General features: G+C 34.6%; 1 protein-coding gene across 4 annotated transcripts in view; it reads right to left on the reverse strand.

Moving 5' to 3' along the window:
- The window catches only part of PCNX1 (pecanex 1), a 132,963-nt gene that overhangs the window by 96,339 nt on the left and 18,278 nt on the right, over positions 1-18,346 (reverse strand). For all 4 annotated transcript variants that reach the window (XM_054567339.1, XM_054567337.1, XM_054567336.1 and 1 more), the window contains exons 2-5: positions 14,075-14,283; positions 4,374-4,479; positions 2,665-2,710; positions 1,796-1,885 (exon numbers count right to left, since the gene is read on the reverse strand). In XM_054567339.1, coding sequence (XP_054423314.1) covers positions 1,796-1,885; positions 2,665-2,710; positions 4,374-4,479; positions 14,075-14,283 — 451 coding nt within the window. The remainder of the gene's footprint in view (positions 1-1,795; positions 1,886-2,664; positions 2,711-4,373; positions 4,480-14,074; positions 14,284-18,346) is intronic.

The following is an 18,346-nucleotide window of genomic DNA, read 5'->3' on the forward strand; positions in this document are numbered from 1 at the left end:
CTTACAATGGTGCTCAGCATGTAATGAGTACTAGATAATATGTTACATGTTAACTATGTGGGAAAACATTATATGATAGAAACAAGTTATTAACCTACATGAAAGCAAAACAGTACAGCATTAAAAGCAAAATTCAAAACTAGATTTCAATTATAGGACTGCCACTTTGTAGCTGTGTGACTCTGGGCAAATTTCTTTATAACTTCTCTCTAAGCCATGATATATTCATCTGTAAAATGAGAATAACAGTATTAACATTAAATGCTTACAGTAAAGATTAACTGGGTGAATGCATACGAAGGCTGAAAAGAAGACCTAAACCAGGGTTTAACAAACCAAGGCCCATAGGAGCCATGTAACACAGCCATGCCCGCTCATTTATGTGTTATTTATGGCCCCTTTCACTCTACAATGTAGAGCTGAGTAGTTGTGAGAGACCAAACAGCCTAAAAAGCTATCTGTTTGAGAAAAAGTTTACCGACCCCTAACCTACACAACAGTATGCACTCAGTAAATGTCAGACATCATTTCTCTGTCAATAGTATCTGCAAGAGTAGGTTTATGTGTATTAATTCTTAACCTGCCACACTACAAAATTCTTACTTGTACATGGTGCTTTCCAGATATAAAGTAAAAAGATATATGACCCCTAAATGCACTAGACCTTCTGAGATCAATAACTAGTTTTTCAGACATTTTGATAATTAAATATTAGAGAAAGGGATATGTAATTCTCAAACCAATCAATTCACCTTTACTTTTTATGAGAAGATAGATAGTTCCCATATCATACAGTATGTTTAAGAGTATGGGGGGGGTAGGTTGGCAGGGATGACCCACAAAAGCAAATAAACAATGGGGTACTACAATTCTAAGAAAACAGGGTTACGATGATAAACTTAAAATTCCAACTACCAGAAACAAAATACACTTGTAAGAACTGAACCTGTATTAACAGGAAAATGCCATAATTTAGTGATCTATTTGTAATGTCATAAATAAGTTTCATAATTAATTACAGGCAATGTATCAGCCTGCCTGCCTACCAAACATCACTAACAGGCTAATAACACACAACGCTGAGACCAGGGAAACAATTTTCTGTCTCACTATTACAAGCTGGGATAATCTCCACTTGAAAATCAGGATGACAATATCTATCCTTTAATGTTTGAATAAAAATTGAACATGAAAATGTGGCAGTTCTTTTAAAAAAAATAACTCCAAGATAATCCAAAATACTCATTTATAATGGAGTTGTATAAGGAGGGAAAAACTCACTTAAAGACAAAATTTCTATTAAAAATCTACTTATAGGAGGCAGGCACCATGTTGGTAGCAAACGTACAGTTTCTCAGAAACTCCAACAGCAAAAGTTATTCCTCATTAAAACATATTGTTGGACAAGACATGAAGCAGTTGGCATTTAGAGATCATACTAAATGGAAAATAACAGCTTTACATATTAGGTTATCACTAAGCTGGGCAAGATACTCTGACCAGCTAGAGCAACAGCAGATTCTTATCTCCCATTTCATGCTCACCCCAGGGCATATGCTCATAAAATTTCTCTCTTCGTGTTTAGATGGCAAAAAACACGTACAACTGAATTCCAGAAAGTTAAAAGTACTTACAGCACTGTATTACTGTTATCCTAGTAAATAAGTTTAATTTCTTTTTTAAAAAAAACATACTAAATTATTATAAACTTCTGACAAAATGTGACCAGCATATTCTACAAATGCACCCTGGTCACCCCACTACAGAATGTCACCGTAAGGTATAATGTTCTTACCTTGTTCCTCACTTCCTTCCTTGCAAAGACTAGAGCTCTGGCCCAGACTTAAACTGATATCATCAGAAGTCTTAGCAGTGTCTGTATCTCCTACAAAGTTAAAGAGAAACATGTGAAGACACTATATTAAAAGTAACAACTATACAGTGTGGCATAACAAGGAAGGACATCAAGGAGTACAGTAAATACCTCCTATATTAGTTTACCACATACTGTATTGGTATACTATATCTACTAAAGCAGTAGCCTATCCAGCCACATAATTATTCTAATAGCAGTATAAACCAAATAATATGGAAAGCTTCATATCGTTAACTAATAAACCTATTTCTTTAAAAAAAAAAAAAAGCAGTTTAAAAAGAAAAAGATTATGTAATAACTTGAAACACTATAAATTTCTTTCCCAGGGCAAATTAGTAAGCTAAAAAATCATAGGGTAAAAATAATATAATTTATCTGAAATATACAAAATAAAAGGCATATATCAGATGTGTAGAAAAACATTTACCATTTTTTAGCATCTCATTTGTAGCCAATTTAAGGGTTTCACATTAAATCACTCAGTTTTCCATGAACCCCACTAAAACCCACGATATATTTTCCCTCGAGGCAAGGAAGTTTCTTATAGATCAAAATTTATAATTCATGCAATGTAATGAAAATGGTCAACTACTTTTGTGAAATTTGGGTGATGAAAAGGGAACACAATATAAACCAAGTAGCCTTTAACATAAGATACATAATTTTAACTACAAAATAATTTCAAGAACAATTTTTCATTACATGTGGACATGAAACGCTGTTATCTTTATTACAACCAAAAATGAAATGGCAAGTCAGAGACAACTTTCAAGTTAGATCACATCTACCTTTAATAGTTGCTGCTGTTCCAAGACGAGAGGAACCAGATCCAATCTGAAAACATGACATGAAACAAGTAAAACTAACTAAAATGCTCTTTCTGTCACTGTCAATGTACACTAGCAAGATAATCAAATAAAATTATTATAGTATCACAACATACTATCAGTCACTTTTATCCCCATGAAAAGATGCCGCGCAGGCATTTTCACAGCAGAGTCACAGACCCGCCCGCTGGGGCACAGGCTGTGTCTGCATTATCGGTGTGCTGGGGGGGTGGGGACACGGAGGCGCCGAACCCCTCTGCGCGCTCAGGACTCAAGCAGCTCCCCCAGCCCCCGGCAAGAGGCCCCCCACCTCCAGCAAGTTATGTCATACTATTACTGTCATTTTTTATATTGCATCATGACATGTTCATGTTATAAACAAAAGCAAAATTAGGTGTTGAGTCTATCTGAAATAAATTCAGACTTGTCAGGATATATAAAGAGAAGGTTCTGAGGACAAAGCAATTATTTGTCACAAAAAGCAAACTAAATCTTCAACTGCCAAATTGTTAATGTCAATACATACTTTTCTCAGTTCCAGACAAAAAATAAGTAAGTACCTCTTTTAAACTGTTATATTTAGAAAGAAAAACTAAGGCATCCATGAAAAATGAATTTTTAGCACAAACTATATAAACAGAAAACTAAAATCTACTAAACTTTTAGTGCTTATATTAAAGATGGTGTCACATTTCCCTAAAATTTCATAGCCATCATTTATTATACTATAAAAATTATATAAATAAATACCACAAATTCCACAAACACCTTAAGGAAACAAAATATAACAACATGACAGTTACCAAATTAAGTCTTGGCCAATCTTTCTATAATCTGTGATCAAGGGAGCCAAGAAGAAAACACTCAAGCAAATTTAACATCTTAGAATAAGTTAAGAACTTTCCAATACTTGATTAAATCTATCCTTTTATTGATTCAATGGAACAGAAGTACACAATACGAAACTTGCTCAAAGGCCTGGCTGGTGTGGCTCAATGGACTGAGCGCCAGCCTGAGAACCCAAAGGTCGCCGGTTTGATTCCCAGTCAGGGCACATACCTAGGTTGTGGGTCAGGACCCCAGTAGGAGGCACACAAGAGGAACCACACATTGATGTTTCTATGCCTCTCTTTCTCCCTCCCTTCCCCTCTCTAAAAATAAACAAAATCTTTAAAAAAAAAAAAAAGAAAAGAAAAAGAAATTTGATCAAAATATTGGTTAATACTGAATCTGAAGGGGCATGGAGGAATTTCTTCATCCGGATGGCAATTAAATTGGTATATGTTTATATATATAGTATGTGCATGTGTGTAAAAATCCACTGAGCTGTACACTTAAGATATATATACTATGCTATATAAAACCTATATGGCAGTAAAAATAAGCATATACAAACATGTTACAACTACTAATAAATTCTTGATATAGCGAATAAAAAATGAGCCTTGCAATATTTTTAACTCTTTATTAAGCAGTATGCTCAGGAAAAAATTGTACTTAATGTGAAAACTCAGTTAAAAATATCAATAAAAGATATTAATAAAACAATGCAAAAATTATTAATAAGCAAGATAAACCCAAATACCAAATGACTATTACAGACAGGAGAATTCCTGAGATCCCTATCAAGAGGAGGCGAAAAGGCAAAATAACATCATACAGGTTTCTACCTGGTTACTTGGATCTAGGCCAGCATAAGAATTTCTTGAACTGCAGCCAACTGGTGGTGTGGCCTCTCGAATGAACTCAGACATTTCAATCCCTCCACCAGGATCGCTGTTGAAAAAAATGAGAAAAAGAGAGTAACTGCCATTATTCCTCCACCAATGGTTTTCTTACTATTTTTTTTCCTAAGTAAAGAGGTTCTGATTTTTAATAGAGCACATGGCAAAAAACAAAGGTCATTCTTCATTTATAATTCTAATAATTTGAACTATTTTATAAACACATCACTACCTGAAAATATTTTTAAAAACTCTCCCAAACTGTCCACACTAAATCCAACATCAGAAACCGATCTTAATTAGAATTGTAGCATACTAAATATGGCACATATTTTATGATATGGGTCGTACACACACTAGAGCCAAGAAATGATTTGCCTTTTGCTTCCTAAGAGCAAAGATAAATTGGTCATTGTAAATACAGAAAGTAATCAGATCTTATGGTACCACTCTGAGGAGCAGTCAGACTGAGCTGCATGACACAATGATGAACATGCAAGAGAACAGTTGTCCTGATAAAGCTGTTTGTACCTGTATTTTTCAAGTTAACAGTACTTAACTGGAATACAAACTTGTTTACAGAACTGGAAACCTAAACTTTTAGAATTCTGTGAAGGAGTTAGAAGGCTTAAGTTACATAAAATGACACTCACTATATAGTAACACGAAGTACTAGAGAAAAGAGATGAAAAGTTCTAGGTTCGAAGAACTGAGGAGGTTCACATATAGTACTTAAAGAGAATGGGATTCCCCCAAATTAGAAAAAAAAAAGAAAAAGATCACACCATATTTTTAAAACTTATAAAGTTTTAAAATAAAGTCCCTTAGGAACACAACTTTTAGAACAACTCAGGCCTAAAAGTTGTCATAGTCCTATTTTTTGCCCCAAGTTTTTTACTTATTCTCTATCTGGTATATACAGGGTAAGCACTCAATAAAATGTTTAGCTATTACTCTCAAGGAAAAAAGTTCAGTATATATGCTAGGTATTATAGTGGACATGAATTGTCTTGCCATCCAGCACCTAATTCAACCTCCACAACAAAAGAAACAAGAAAAAGCAACCAAAATTCTTCTGGTGAACCACCCTTTCCCAAACTCTCACATGATTTTGGGTGAGACTGACCCCATCCTCGGGTTTATAAGTGAGTGCTACTAACCAAACAAAGTCAACTAGCACATCCTCCTCTCTTGGTCATAGAGTTCAGTTCTAGAATAAGTACATGGCCCAGCTCAGGTCAGCATGAATCAGGCCAGGAGTGTTCTACTGTTGAAAGAGGAAATTTCTATCTGCTGAGAAGACTTAATGGTGAAGGAAGCACAACTATGAAGTGACTGTTTGAAACCACACCTGGACACGTTTGAAGACATCCCTTACATACAGATTTTCAGTAACGTGAGCCATAAATTCTCTTGGCCTGTGTGGATGAGTTATTCTAACAGCTGCAATCAAAAGATGCAGGCGAAATATAATTTGCTTACAAGTGTAGCTTCCATTTAGACATTTATTACTGTATCAGTTTGAATTCTAGTTTGTTTTATTAACGGTTTCATAACTATCATGTCACTTCACCCCCTTTGCTTAAGGAGTTCCTAACTCTAGGCCACCAATAATAGGTAATGTTCAATAAGCAAAATTAGCTTTTTAACTTGCTATCCATTTATAAAAATAAAACATATTAAAACTCAGTTACAAATTTTATGACCAGCCCTGACCAGTGTGGCTCAGTTGGTTGGGCATCGTCCTGCAGAGCAAAAGGTCACCAGTTTGATCCCCAGTCAGGGCACTTGCCTGAGTTGTGGGCCCAGTATGGGCACATGCAAGAGGCAATCATTTGATGTTTCTCTCACAAACCGATGTTTCTCCCATAAATCAGTGTTTCTCCCTTCCCCTCTCACTAAGAATAAATAAAATTAAAAAAAAAATTTGATGACCAGTTCAGCATAAAAATGTCCCATGTATGAAAAGTAGAACATGCACAAGTTTGTTCATTGTTTGGTGTTAACTCACACAGGATATACCAGTCAGAATAAGGAATGTTTTTCTAATTTGGCAAAACCTTAGTTGAGGACACAGAGACAGCAATCACGACACTGAAATGGTGATGAGTAATAACCAGCAACACTGCTGCTATCCCCTCTGGAATACATTCTCTAAGTCAGATTCCATAAAAATCTGAAGATGGAAAGCAAGGTAAAGATAACGGAATAAAATATACCAGAAAAAGAAATGAGAGCCCCTCATCCTGCCTAGTTTATATACATCAGTTTTACTGATACACATATCATGGGTCATTCATTTAAACTCTGCAATTCAATAGGTTTTAAGTATATTCAAGTTGTGCAACCATCACCATAGTTAATTTTAGGATATTTTTACCCTCAAAAACAAACCCCTTTAGCTATTACCATCCCCCCCACCCTTCCTATCCACCTAGGCCTAAGTAGCCTCTAATCTACTTCTTGTCCCTATAGATGCCTATTCTGGGTATTTCATATAAATGGAATCATTATGAGGTCATTTATGACTGGCTTCTTTTATTTAGCATAATGTTTTCAAGGTTCACCCATGTTGTAGCATGTATTAGTATTTTATTCCTTTTTATGCCCTAATAATATTCATTTAATGGATAAAATACATTTGCTTATTTATCCATCAGTTGATAGACAATCTTGCCCAACTTTATTCATCATTTCTGACACAAATCCAAATTTACTACAATCTGAATGTAAATTAGTAACAAATGAAAGCAAATATTTAAAGGGACTTACGCACATGGGCAACAGTGCAGGGATTATGGGGGGGGTGAGGGGCATATAAGGGGAAGAAATGCTAATGGAAAAAATATAATAAAGATTACATTAAAAAATAGTAAAACACAAAACAAGCAAATATCTACTAAGTAATTAGTACATTTCGGTCATGGAGCATGTGCTTTATTTTGCATTTTCTCATGAAATATTCGCTCAGTCCACTAAGCCACACCAGCCAGGGCTGGGCCACGTAATTCTTGATTACGGGGATCATCCTGCGCACAGCAGCACCCTAACCACCATACACTAGACGCCAGGACCACTCCCCCTAGTCGTGATAAGAAGAAATGTCTTCAAATGACTGCCAAATGTCTCTTGGGGGGTAAAATCGTCCCTGATTGAGAAACAATGATCTAAAACTAATGCTCAATGACCAATACTGAAGAGGAAGGAAGTATAAAGAAAGCAACAAAAGATGAAGAAAACAATTGATGACTTTTGTTTAAAAAAGATCTCTAGCAAAATTAATGTACCTGTCTCTTCTCTACAGGTTCAGAACTAGAACTTTTAGTCAGTCATAGGTGTCCTAAATACAGCTAAACATATAGAATGGCTGAGTAAGAATTTCCTTTATTAGCAAGCACTGCAGAGTTTTAGCAATGGAGATTTCAGCACATACCTGGAAAGTATCATAGTTTACAATTCTCACAGAAGCAAAATTGTCTACTTTAGTAAGCAATACACCACATTCAAGGGATCTCTACCTTTATGCCTTAATTTCCCCATCTGTTTTTTAAAGATTTTATTTACTTATTTTTAGAGTGAGGGGAAGGAAGGGAGAAAGACGGAAAGAAACATCAATTTGAGAGACAAACATCTATCAGTTGCCTCTCATATGCACCCCAACCCAGACCGAACCTGCAACCCAGGCATGTGCCTTGACCAGGAATCTAACAGGTGACCTTTTGGTTTGTAGGGTGACACCCAACCACCTGAGCCACACAGGTCAGGGCAATTTCCCTGTTTGTTAAAAAAGACACCATATACAGGGCAGAGCATAAATGCAGAAGGGTAGATTCTAATTAAAGGAGACTTCAGGAACTGATTTGTTGACTTTAGTGCCCTTACCTGCTCAGGCTTTAATCAGAAACATCACAGTACCATCTAGCACTAAACTGACAAATAAAAACTAGATTACAATGATGTTCATAAACATATGAATAGGTAAAAACAAAGTCCCTCAACAAAATAAATCTTCAGAAAACTTAGCCCAAAATTCACCTACACAGTTTAAACAGATCCTTAATTTAAAAAAGACAAGCATTACTGCCATGAGAGAGAAAATACGGTGTCTCCTAAATATTTGTATTCAAATCATAAAGCTCAAATGTGTAACTTCCTCTCCAGAAACCTTAGTAATGCAAACATTAATGACTTTGGCTCCTTCTCTAAAATAAAAATTTAATAAGCATTTTTAAACTGTTGCACCCCAGCCAATGAAAATCTTCAGGTTCAAGCAGTCCTACCGTATTCATCCATTCATGAGACAAACTGACAGCTATAATGTACCAAGCACAGAGAAAGGCTCTGGAAATAAAAGTGTATATTTTCTTGTTCATTTCTTTTCCTCAGGAAAGAAAATGTGACAGCATAGTGGGATGGTGGGGAAAGGGAGATGTCAAAAACAAAAGTCTACAACAAAGATTCTATTTGATGGTGAAACTTAAAAACATTCACTTTCAGATTAGAAAAAGACAACGATGTACACTAATACTATTTCAATTTAACCATGTACTAGAAGCCACAGCCAATGTAAAAGTTAAATAAGAAGTATAAGGACTGGACAGGAAGAAATAAAACATCATCCACAGAAAATCAAGATATAACCTATGAAGTTTCATTGTTGATACGGGGATTTAATAAGGTTGCTGGATACAAAGTGAACTGCTACACTGACTTAAAGGGAGAAAAACTGAAAAATTATAAAAAATTTTTACAATAGCAGAAACAGTATAAAATAATTTGGAAAATTTAACAAAAGCCATGGAAGCCTTTAAATGGAGAATTGATAAATCTTTACTAACTTATTAAAGAATAAATAAATAAATAAATGGAGAGATTCAATATGGTAAAGATATCAAGTCAATATAATTCCAGTAAAAATCCTAAATTCTTGCAGACTTTTCCCAGCAGACTCTAAAGTTTATATCAAAGAGCAAAGAGCCAAGAATAGCAAACTCACTCCTGAAAAATAACAAAGCAGCAGGTTTGTCCACAAGATATCCAATGTTCTAAAGCCAGTTATCAGGACAGAGTGGTAACAATGGCACAGGCATAAACAAACAGATCAACAGGGCAGAACAGACAGCCCAGAAACATACCCACCATATATGGAAACTTAATTTATGACAGAGTGAGTACTGCAGAGCATCAAGGGGAAGATAGTCTCTTTAACAAATACTAATTAAACCAGTTATTCATGAAGAAAAAGACAAGTTTTGAGTCTCTATCTGATACTGCAGATTAGAATAATTTCCAGTAGAATTGAAATGTAAAACGGAAAGTGAAACTTTGAAAAAACAATATAGGAGAATAACTCTCTGATCTATGCAGAAAATAATTTCATATACAAGACACAAAAATGCTAATTACAAAAAAGTGGTATCTTATATGAAACTTAAGAATGTATAGGCAATCATAAGAAACCTTAAGGAAAGTGAAACCACAAGTCACAAACTTGAAAAGATGTCTATAATGTGTATGATAATCTGAATGGCTATCAAGAGAAGAATGGATAAGTTGTAGACTACTCCCACAATGGTAGACTATACAATAGTAAATACGAATAAATAATAGCTATAAGAATCAGCATGGCTAAATCTATAAAATACAACATTCTGCACACACAAAAAAGCCCCTTCTCCAGAAATACATATTGCATGATTCTCTTTAGAATGTCCTGAGGCAGACAAAATTTAATATATGTTTAGAAATATCTACAAAGACTGTATAACAATAACAAAAGCAAGGGAATACTAACACAAAATTTAAGATAATGGTCACTCCTGAAAGTAGAATGAAATTGTAAAGGAATGCATGAAGGCTTGTGTGGTGTTTGTATAATGTCCTATTTCTCAAGCTTTGCATGGGGTAAATATTCACTTGATTACTATTTTCTAAATTATACATATCACTGATACATATTTCAGAACAGAAACTTTTTAAAACTAAAAGAAAAAATTCGGTAACAAAAGCAATCAAAAATACAGGGTGGGGCAAAAGTAGGTTTAGTTGTGAATATACAAAATAGCTTATTCTTGTATTATTTATCAATTATTGTTATTTGCCATATAAACTATAAATCTACTTTAGCCCTAACCCATATACACAATATGCAGAAATGTTAAGATCTAACAATTATTGAGTGGTTATTGTGCATCAGGAATTGTTCTAAATGCTTTATCTGTATTATTCTCATTTTTTCTTGTAATAATCCTATGAGATAGTACTATTATTTGTCTCATCATTCAGGTGAAGAATCCAAGGCATACAAAGCTTAATAACTCCTCCAAGGACATACAGTATTAGGAAGTGATTCAAACCCCCACAAATAAAGTGCAGAGTCTACATTCTGTTTGCTCACCCACTACACCTGGGTATGCATTTCCTAATAAAAATAGAATAGACTTAAGAAATACTTGGAACCAATCAGAAAGAAAAAAAGAAACTGAAGTTTTATGAGACATAAAAGACAATTAAATAAGTGGATATACATACCATGTCCCTAGATAAGACTTCCTATTTAAAGGTTACAGTCTCTCCAAATTTAATATAAATATCATTAAAATTCTCATGGAACTTTCTGGAGATAAGCACACAGGCAGACAATCTCACAAAAAACTAAGCAAGTATATGCATGGGTATAACCCATGTAAATTGAAAAAATATTTTTTGAAGAGGGATTCACACTACTAAGTGTTAAACACATTAGAAAGCCAAAGAAAGCACTATGGTATAAGGAAAAAAGACAGAAAGGTCAATGGGTCAGAAAACAAAACCTAGAAATTGATATAAGTATGTTATATAAAAAATAAAGGATTTAAAAATACTGTAGAAAAAATTTATTATTTACTAAATGGTGTTGGGACTAATAAACCTAAAAAAGAAAATAAATTAGAATGGTTTCAGACAGTTGAAATTTAAGAGTGAAAAAGAAGAATACTGAAAAGTAGACGTGAATATTTATATAATCTGAGATAAGAAAAAATTTCACAAAACTTGATATATCAAAGACACAACTAATAAACATACACAGAGTAGATCACACAAAAATAAACTGTGGCCCTGGCTTGTGTGGCTCAGTGGATTGAGTGCTGGCCTGTGAACCAGAGGGTCACCAGTTCGAGTCCCAGTCAGAGCACATGCCTACATTGCGGGCAAGGTCCCAAGTAGAGGACATTCAAGAGGCAACCACAAATTGATATTTCTCTCCTTCTCTATCTCCCTCCCTTCCCCTCTCTCTAAGAATAAATAAAATCTTTTTAAAAAAAGAAAAAAATAAATTATGGCATATAAATAAGTAAAATGCCATCGACAAGTATTTGACATAAGAGATAGTTAATATCCTTCATAAATAAGTATCTTCTCCAAATCAATAGCAAAAAAAACTAACCACCATTAGAAAGACAACTGACCAATAACACAAGAAAAACACCTCCATTTCACTGGTAATCCACTGAAAAACTAAACAAGCTATCACAGTTTTGTCAAAATCTGAAACACTGTGTTATCAAAAGTACAAACAAAAAAAGCCCTCAAACTGCTCGTCATTGTAATTACAAGGTAAAATCTTTGGAATTTGGCAATATACACTGAAAATCTTAAAAATGGGTATAGCTTTCTAGTAATTCTAAATTATTATTAAAATTTAATTATTTAAAATTTAAACATCATAGTGATCAATATTTGAATTTGAAAATAATTGTAATAATTAAAAACAATATATTAAATATGGTATACCAACAAAATGGAAAACTATGTAGTCTAAAATAGTATCACAGAAAAAGAAATGGTTTCACTATTTCAAATATTTCATTAGTACCTATCAGTGTCAGATGCTATTTTAGAGCCTGAGAATATAACTATTTATAAGAAAAACCAGGCTCCTGCCTCAAGAAGTTTATAAATATTGTACAAATAAATGATTAAGATAATTTCAGATAGTGATTAATGCTATGAAGACGATTATTATAAGCATAAATTATCTGTTCAATGAACAAACAGGGTAATCATGATAGGGATGAAGAAAATTATGAGGGGGGACCCCCCCCAAAAAAACAATTTACTTTAAAAAATTGTGTATTTATTCTTACACGTTTAATCTTCAGTCACTTTCAAAGTACTCTCCATTGGATGCAATACACCTATCGAGACTTTTTTCCACTGCTCAAAACGGTTTTGAATCGTCGATTTTGATGCCTTTTTAGTGCTTCTGCCATTTTATTGTTTCACCTCTTTCACACTGGCAAAACATTCCCCTCTGAGGACTTTTTTATCCAAGGTAACAAAAAAAGTCACTCGGGTAACAAAAAAAGTCACCCAAGACTGGGTGAATAGGGAAGGTAGAACATGCCTTTTTGGGTCAGAAGCTGCTTAACACTCAGCATGATGTGGGCAGGTACGTTTAGTGTGGGCAGGTGCATTTGTAAATCGCCCATCTTGATACGGGCAAACAGGCTGAAAGAGTCTTCGGGGAAAAAAATTCACTGAAGCCAAACGCAGCCTCTCACAACACCGGCTGGCACACTGATGCAGCTGGGTCCCTAGAACACTCACCTAGTGGGGAAGCCTGTGCTACAACGGGCCTAAATGCTCCAGAAGATAATTCCGGGGTTTTTTTAGTCCCCCTTCATATATTTTAAAAAGGATAAATGACTTTCACTGGACTGGAAAATATACAGAAACACTACCTGTCTTACAGCATTTCTATCTTGATACCTGAAATACTTCGTATTATAATGAGTGGAAACATTGCATAGTGGTTAAAAGCATAGGCTCCAGATCTGACTCTAGATCTTTCTCACCTTAGTTTCCACATCTGTAAGTCAGGAGAAATCACAATATCTACCTCAGAACTGTTTTGAAGACTGAACTTTTGGATGTCAACTGTTCACATAAAAACTGTTTTTTAAGTTATACTGGTGGTAATCATTTCTATAAAGTCACAATAAACTTTTGACTATGGATAAAGTCCCTCTATCACACAGACACAGTGGGTGAGGCCAAGATACTGCAAGGGAATGAGACCCCTGGGAAGAATACTAGAGCTGCGACGGAAAAGGAAGCCTCCCGGAGGAGGTGACATTTACACAGATTTGAACTCCAAGAAGTCAGTTATGTAAAGATCTAGGGACAGAACAGCTAAGTTTCTAAGGTGAGAATAAAACAATTGAAAAATACTTACCAACAGAATAAGTAAAACATGCAATTATAAATATGAAATAAAATATTATAATTTACTAAAGATATGTATTTTTAACTTACATGTATAAATATATAAATACTAAGATTTATAAATCACACTTCATTATTTCTTTAGACTTTTTCATTGACTTTGATCTTTGGTGTGAATAATTATTATACAACTGTAAGTACTGTAATTCCAACATGTTATTTAGTAGTAAGGCTAAGGGCATTGGTTTAATCCCCCAGTTGTGCCAGTTAGCTTTGCTGTGATCTAATGTGACAATCTGTACTTGTCACTGTATCCATAGTGGTAAAATCTGTCACTGCCTTAAAACCACATAAACAGAACAGGCACAACACAATAATCCCATCACTATACACAAGCAAGATCTACATCATTACAAACTCAGTGACACGGGTTTCTTTACCTCGGTCCATTGCTGTCTTTTCTCCTCGTTGAACAGTTGCCTTGCTCAGCTTTGGCTCGCTGATCTGTGAACTCATTTGTGTTCCTATCTACAATTTCTCCAGCATCAAGTGCTCTGTGGAGTCGATAGTTGACCATCTTCAGAACAATGAAAACAGCAGCTATCACAGGACAATAAACTGCTACTATAATCATGGAAGAAGGAAGGGCCTTTAAGAGAAAAAAAATAAGACATGCATTTTTAAATATCTTGTATTTGATTGAATTAAAGAATCTGAAAATTTTATAAAAATCCATACATATCAGGTTTAAAAGTACTTAGAAGTATTTGTCAGATAGCAAGTATTTAAAATGAGTACTAAATTTATAAATGCAATTTAAATTAAAAGGATCTTAAGCCATATTTCAAAAACTAAATTGCTTAAAAATGATTGTTAAAAATGTTTTCAATCTGTAAAGACTTTAAATTTTTAAGTTGTTTAATTTGTAGCATTAATAAATCTAACTTTCATTGTAAAATTTAAAAAGTGCCCTGTATAACCTTTGCTAAGCAGAAAATATAACTACACACACACACACACACACACACACACACACACACACACACTCATTTCAAATTAACAAAAATTTCAAAGTAAACACAAATAGGAACACATATATATTGCTCATAGTATGTACAAAAAGTCTGCATAGTGCTCATTTACATATGATATTATCACATGAGAACTAGAATTCTTGGCGATCATTTAACTCAAAACCCTCATTTCCACACAGAAAACTGAAGACCTACTAACTCTGAATGGCTTAGCCACAATCACCATCTTAATAACAGCTGAACGACAAAATTAAGCAAGTTTCTTATGCCTATGCTGCTCAAGTTTCACTCTATACCACAATACCAATTCCATTTTCAAATGTAAAGTGTTAATGAAAATACAAGTCAGGGTTCCATCACTATTCGCCGGTAGTCCATATTAAGATTAAAATGATTGATTACATTAATTAAGTGGCTAAAAGGAGAGCAACCTCCATTACTCTTCAGAGTGGCAGATAAATTCAATGGAAATGTTAATGGCCCCTCCACAGGGGAAAAGATAAAAGAGACTACTTAATATTGAATGGTCTCTCGTATTTGCCTCTACAGAAGAGTCAAAGATTATGAATGCTTAAAAGAGATCTAAATAAATCCTCCCTACCACTATATTGTCAAAAGGAGTAGGTGAGTGTCAAGAAACACACTTAAATACATAGGGTCTACATAGTTAAGTACAGACTTTTTTTAAAAAAAACACTGAATATTGAAAGGACTGAAAACAAAAAAAAAAAAATTAAGTGATCATTTTATACAGGAAACCAGTATCAAATAATTAACACTTGCATTGTCTATTCAAACTACAGACGGTACTCATTTATTTTATACTGTGTGGTTTGAATACTTAAAGCCCTGTCAGCGGTTACTCTTGAGGTTCATAGGTGACAGGGGACAGCTGTGCTACAAGTTTCACTTTTCCCAAAGGGGGTAAAGTGCACAGACACACTGGGCTGTTGTGTGACTTTGTTCTCTGTTTGTTCTCTACTCTACTTGCATTACCTCACTGGACTCTCAGCTGATCCCAGCATGACTGACAACATTATTATCGAGTCATAAATGAATCATAAACCTTCCCTGTAACTGTGCTTAACCATTTAAAAGATGTCTGCATTTAATAAATAAACAAAATCTTTAAAAATAAAAAAAGCCCTGGTTGGTGTGACTCAGTGCACTGAGTGCCAGCCTACAAACCAAAATACTGACAGGCAGGTTCCCAGTCAGGGCACATGCCTGGGTTGTGGGCCAGGTCCCCAATAGGGGGCATGTGAGAGGCAACCAAGTGATGTTTTTCTCATGCATCGATGTTTCTCTCCCCCTCTTTCTCCCTCCCTTACCCTCTCTCTGAAAATAAATAAAATCTTTTGAAAAAAAGAAAACATGTCTGTATTTACAGTTTCAGTAGTTCCCTAAAAATCAAACACCAAAAAACTAGAAACTAGTCAGGTCACCTATTTTTTAGTTTCATGAATTATATACCAAAGAGCAAACCCAATAGTATTTACTATTTGCTTTTACATTTTATTAAATTAGAGATATCAACACTGAGTTTTCAAAGAAAGATTTTCAGAATCCCCATTATCAACAATCAGCATCTCATGGAAAAACAAGTTCTTTTTTCTGAAGGAAAAAATTTTAACAAGGTAAAACTGTTTATATGTTTCTGTTAAAAATAGAATTTTTGTATCCCATTCAACAACCCAATTCTATATAAAATACCTTTTGATTTTTTTTTGGCAGGTGCTTCCTGACTTAAGGTTAATTATGTTCCCTAACAACAAAAAGTGCTAGTATTTCATAAAGAACATCTTTTGTCTTCTTAGGTTATATTTTATTGTATATGTCATCTTTAAGTTAATGCTGGCGCAACCAAGCACGTTAGCTGCCCTCTGATAATAAAGGCCAATCTATCCTATCTTCATATAAACATCTATCATTACAAATCGCTTATACAGAAATGGTTTTACTTCTTTCCTAGGACACCACAAACAGTGAACAGCAGAGAATGAAGGTGGTGTAGCAGGTGGTATAATACTGATGGAAAAACAAGGCCCTCATTAAATATCTAGAAAGGTCACAGCACTGCAAGCTCAAAATAAAGACCTGTGGTCATCACAGACTTCAAGTATTCTTCTCATACATCTTAAAACTGTATCTCACAGCAAAAGATTATAACATTATAACAGACAAGCTGGATATTTTTTCAGTTCAACTATGCTATAATTAGTTAACTTCTTGATTTCTCAGATTTCCTTATCATGTAATCATACTCAGACATTTGGACTAGTTCAGTCAGAAATCAATGATCTGCAAATGAACAAAACAGAGGCCCCAGGAATAAACCCACATCAATATGCTCAAATGAGGCAAGAATATACAATGGGTATAGACAGTGTATTCCATAAATTGCACTAGGAAAATTGGCCAGACACATGCAAAAAAATGAAACCAGACCACCTTCTTACACAAACACAAGAATAAACTCAAAATAGATTCAAGACTTAATTGTTAGACTCGAAACCATAAAATTCCTAGCTCTTAGCAATATGTTTTCTGATATAGTTCCTTGGGCAAGGGAAACAAATGAAAAAATAAACAAATGAAACTAAAAGTTTTTGCACAGCAAAGGAAACCATCAACAAAATGAAAAGACAGCCTACTGAATGGAAAAAGATATTCACCAATGATACATCCAATAAGGAGTTAATACCCAAAATGTATAAAGAACTCATCACTCAACACCAGAAAAACAAACACTCCAATTAAAAAATGGGCAGAGGACCTGAATAGACTCTTCTGCACAGAGGCCATACGGATGGCCAACAGATATATGAAAAGATGCTCAACATCACTAATCATCAAAAAAATGCAAATTAAAACCACAATCAGGTATCACCTCACACCTGTCAGAATGGTTATCATCAATAAATCAACCAACAGTAAGTGTTAACGAGAATGTGAAGAAAAAGAAACCATCGTGCACAGTTGGTGGGAATGCAGACTGGTACAACCACTGTCAAAAACAGTACGGAGCTTCCTCAAAATATTAAAAATGGAACTGTTTTATGACCCGGCGATCCCAATTCAGGGAATATACCCAAAGAAATCCAAAACACTGATTCAAAAGAATATATGCATCCCTTTGTCCACTGCAGCACTATGTACAATAACCAAGATCTGGAAGCAGCCCAAGAGCCCATCAGTAGATGAGTAAAAAAGCTGTAGTACCTTTACACAACGGAAGACTACTCAGCTGTAAAAAAGGAAATCTTATATTTTGCAACAACATAGATGGATCTGGAGAGTATTATGCTAAGTGAAATAAGCCAGTCAGAGATTTAGCAGTGTAGAAAATATTAAAAATTATGAATCCAACAAAGCAGTCTTTACTTCGCTGCCTAAGGAAACGAGCACTGTATTACATATCACTTTTCTACTGTGCAGTGTGCTAGCCATAGGGGAGAACTAGTCACTTGAGTTTGGAAATGAAATGTAAGATAAAGAGGTTACTTCACAACTGTGGTAATTCTAGTATGGTCACTTTTTAAATTCCAACTGGAATCCTATACAAAGAACTATCTTGATTCATACCTCCTTTTGTAACTTAGTAACATGACATTTTGGTGTATGAATCACTCTTTTGCCAGTTTAATCAATCAGTCTAAGTAAATCTAAGTAATTTGA

This window comes from Pteronotus mesoamericanus, unplaced genomic scaffold (genome assembly GCF_021234165.1).
Source record: "Pteronotus mesoamericanus isolate MK-2021 breed Mesoamerican mustached bat unplaced genomic scaffold, CSHL_Meso_final contig_182, whole genome shotgun sequence".
In the NCBI taxonomy this organism is placed as follows: Eukaryota; Metazoa; Chordata; class Mammalia; order Chiroptera; family Mormoopidae; genus Pteronotus; species Pteronotus mesoamericanus.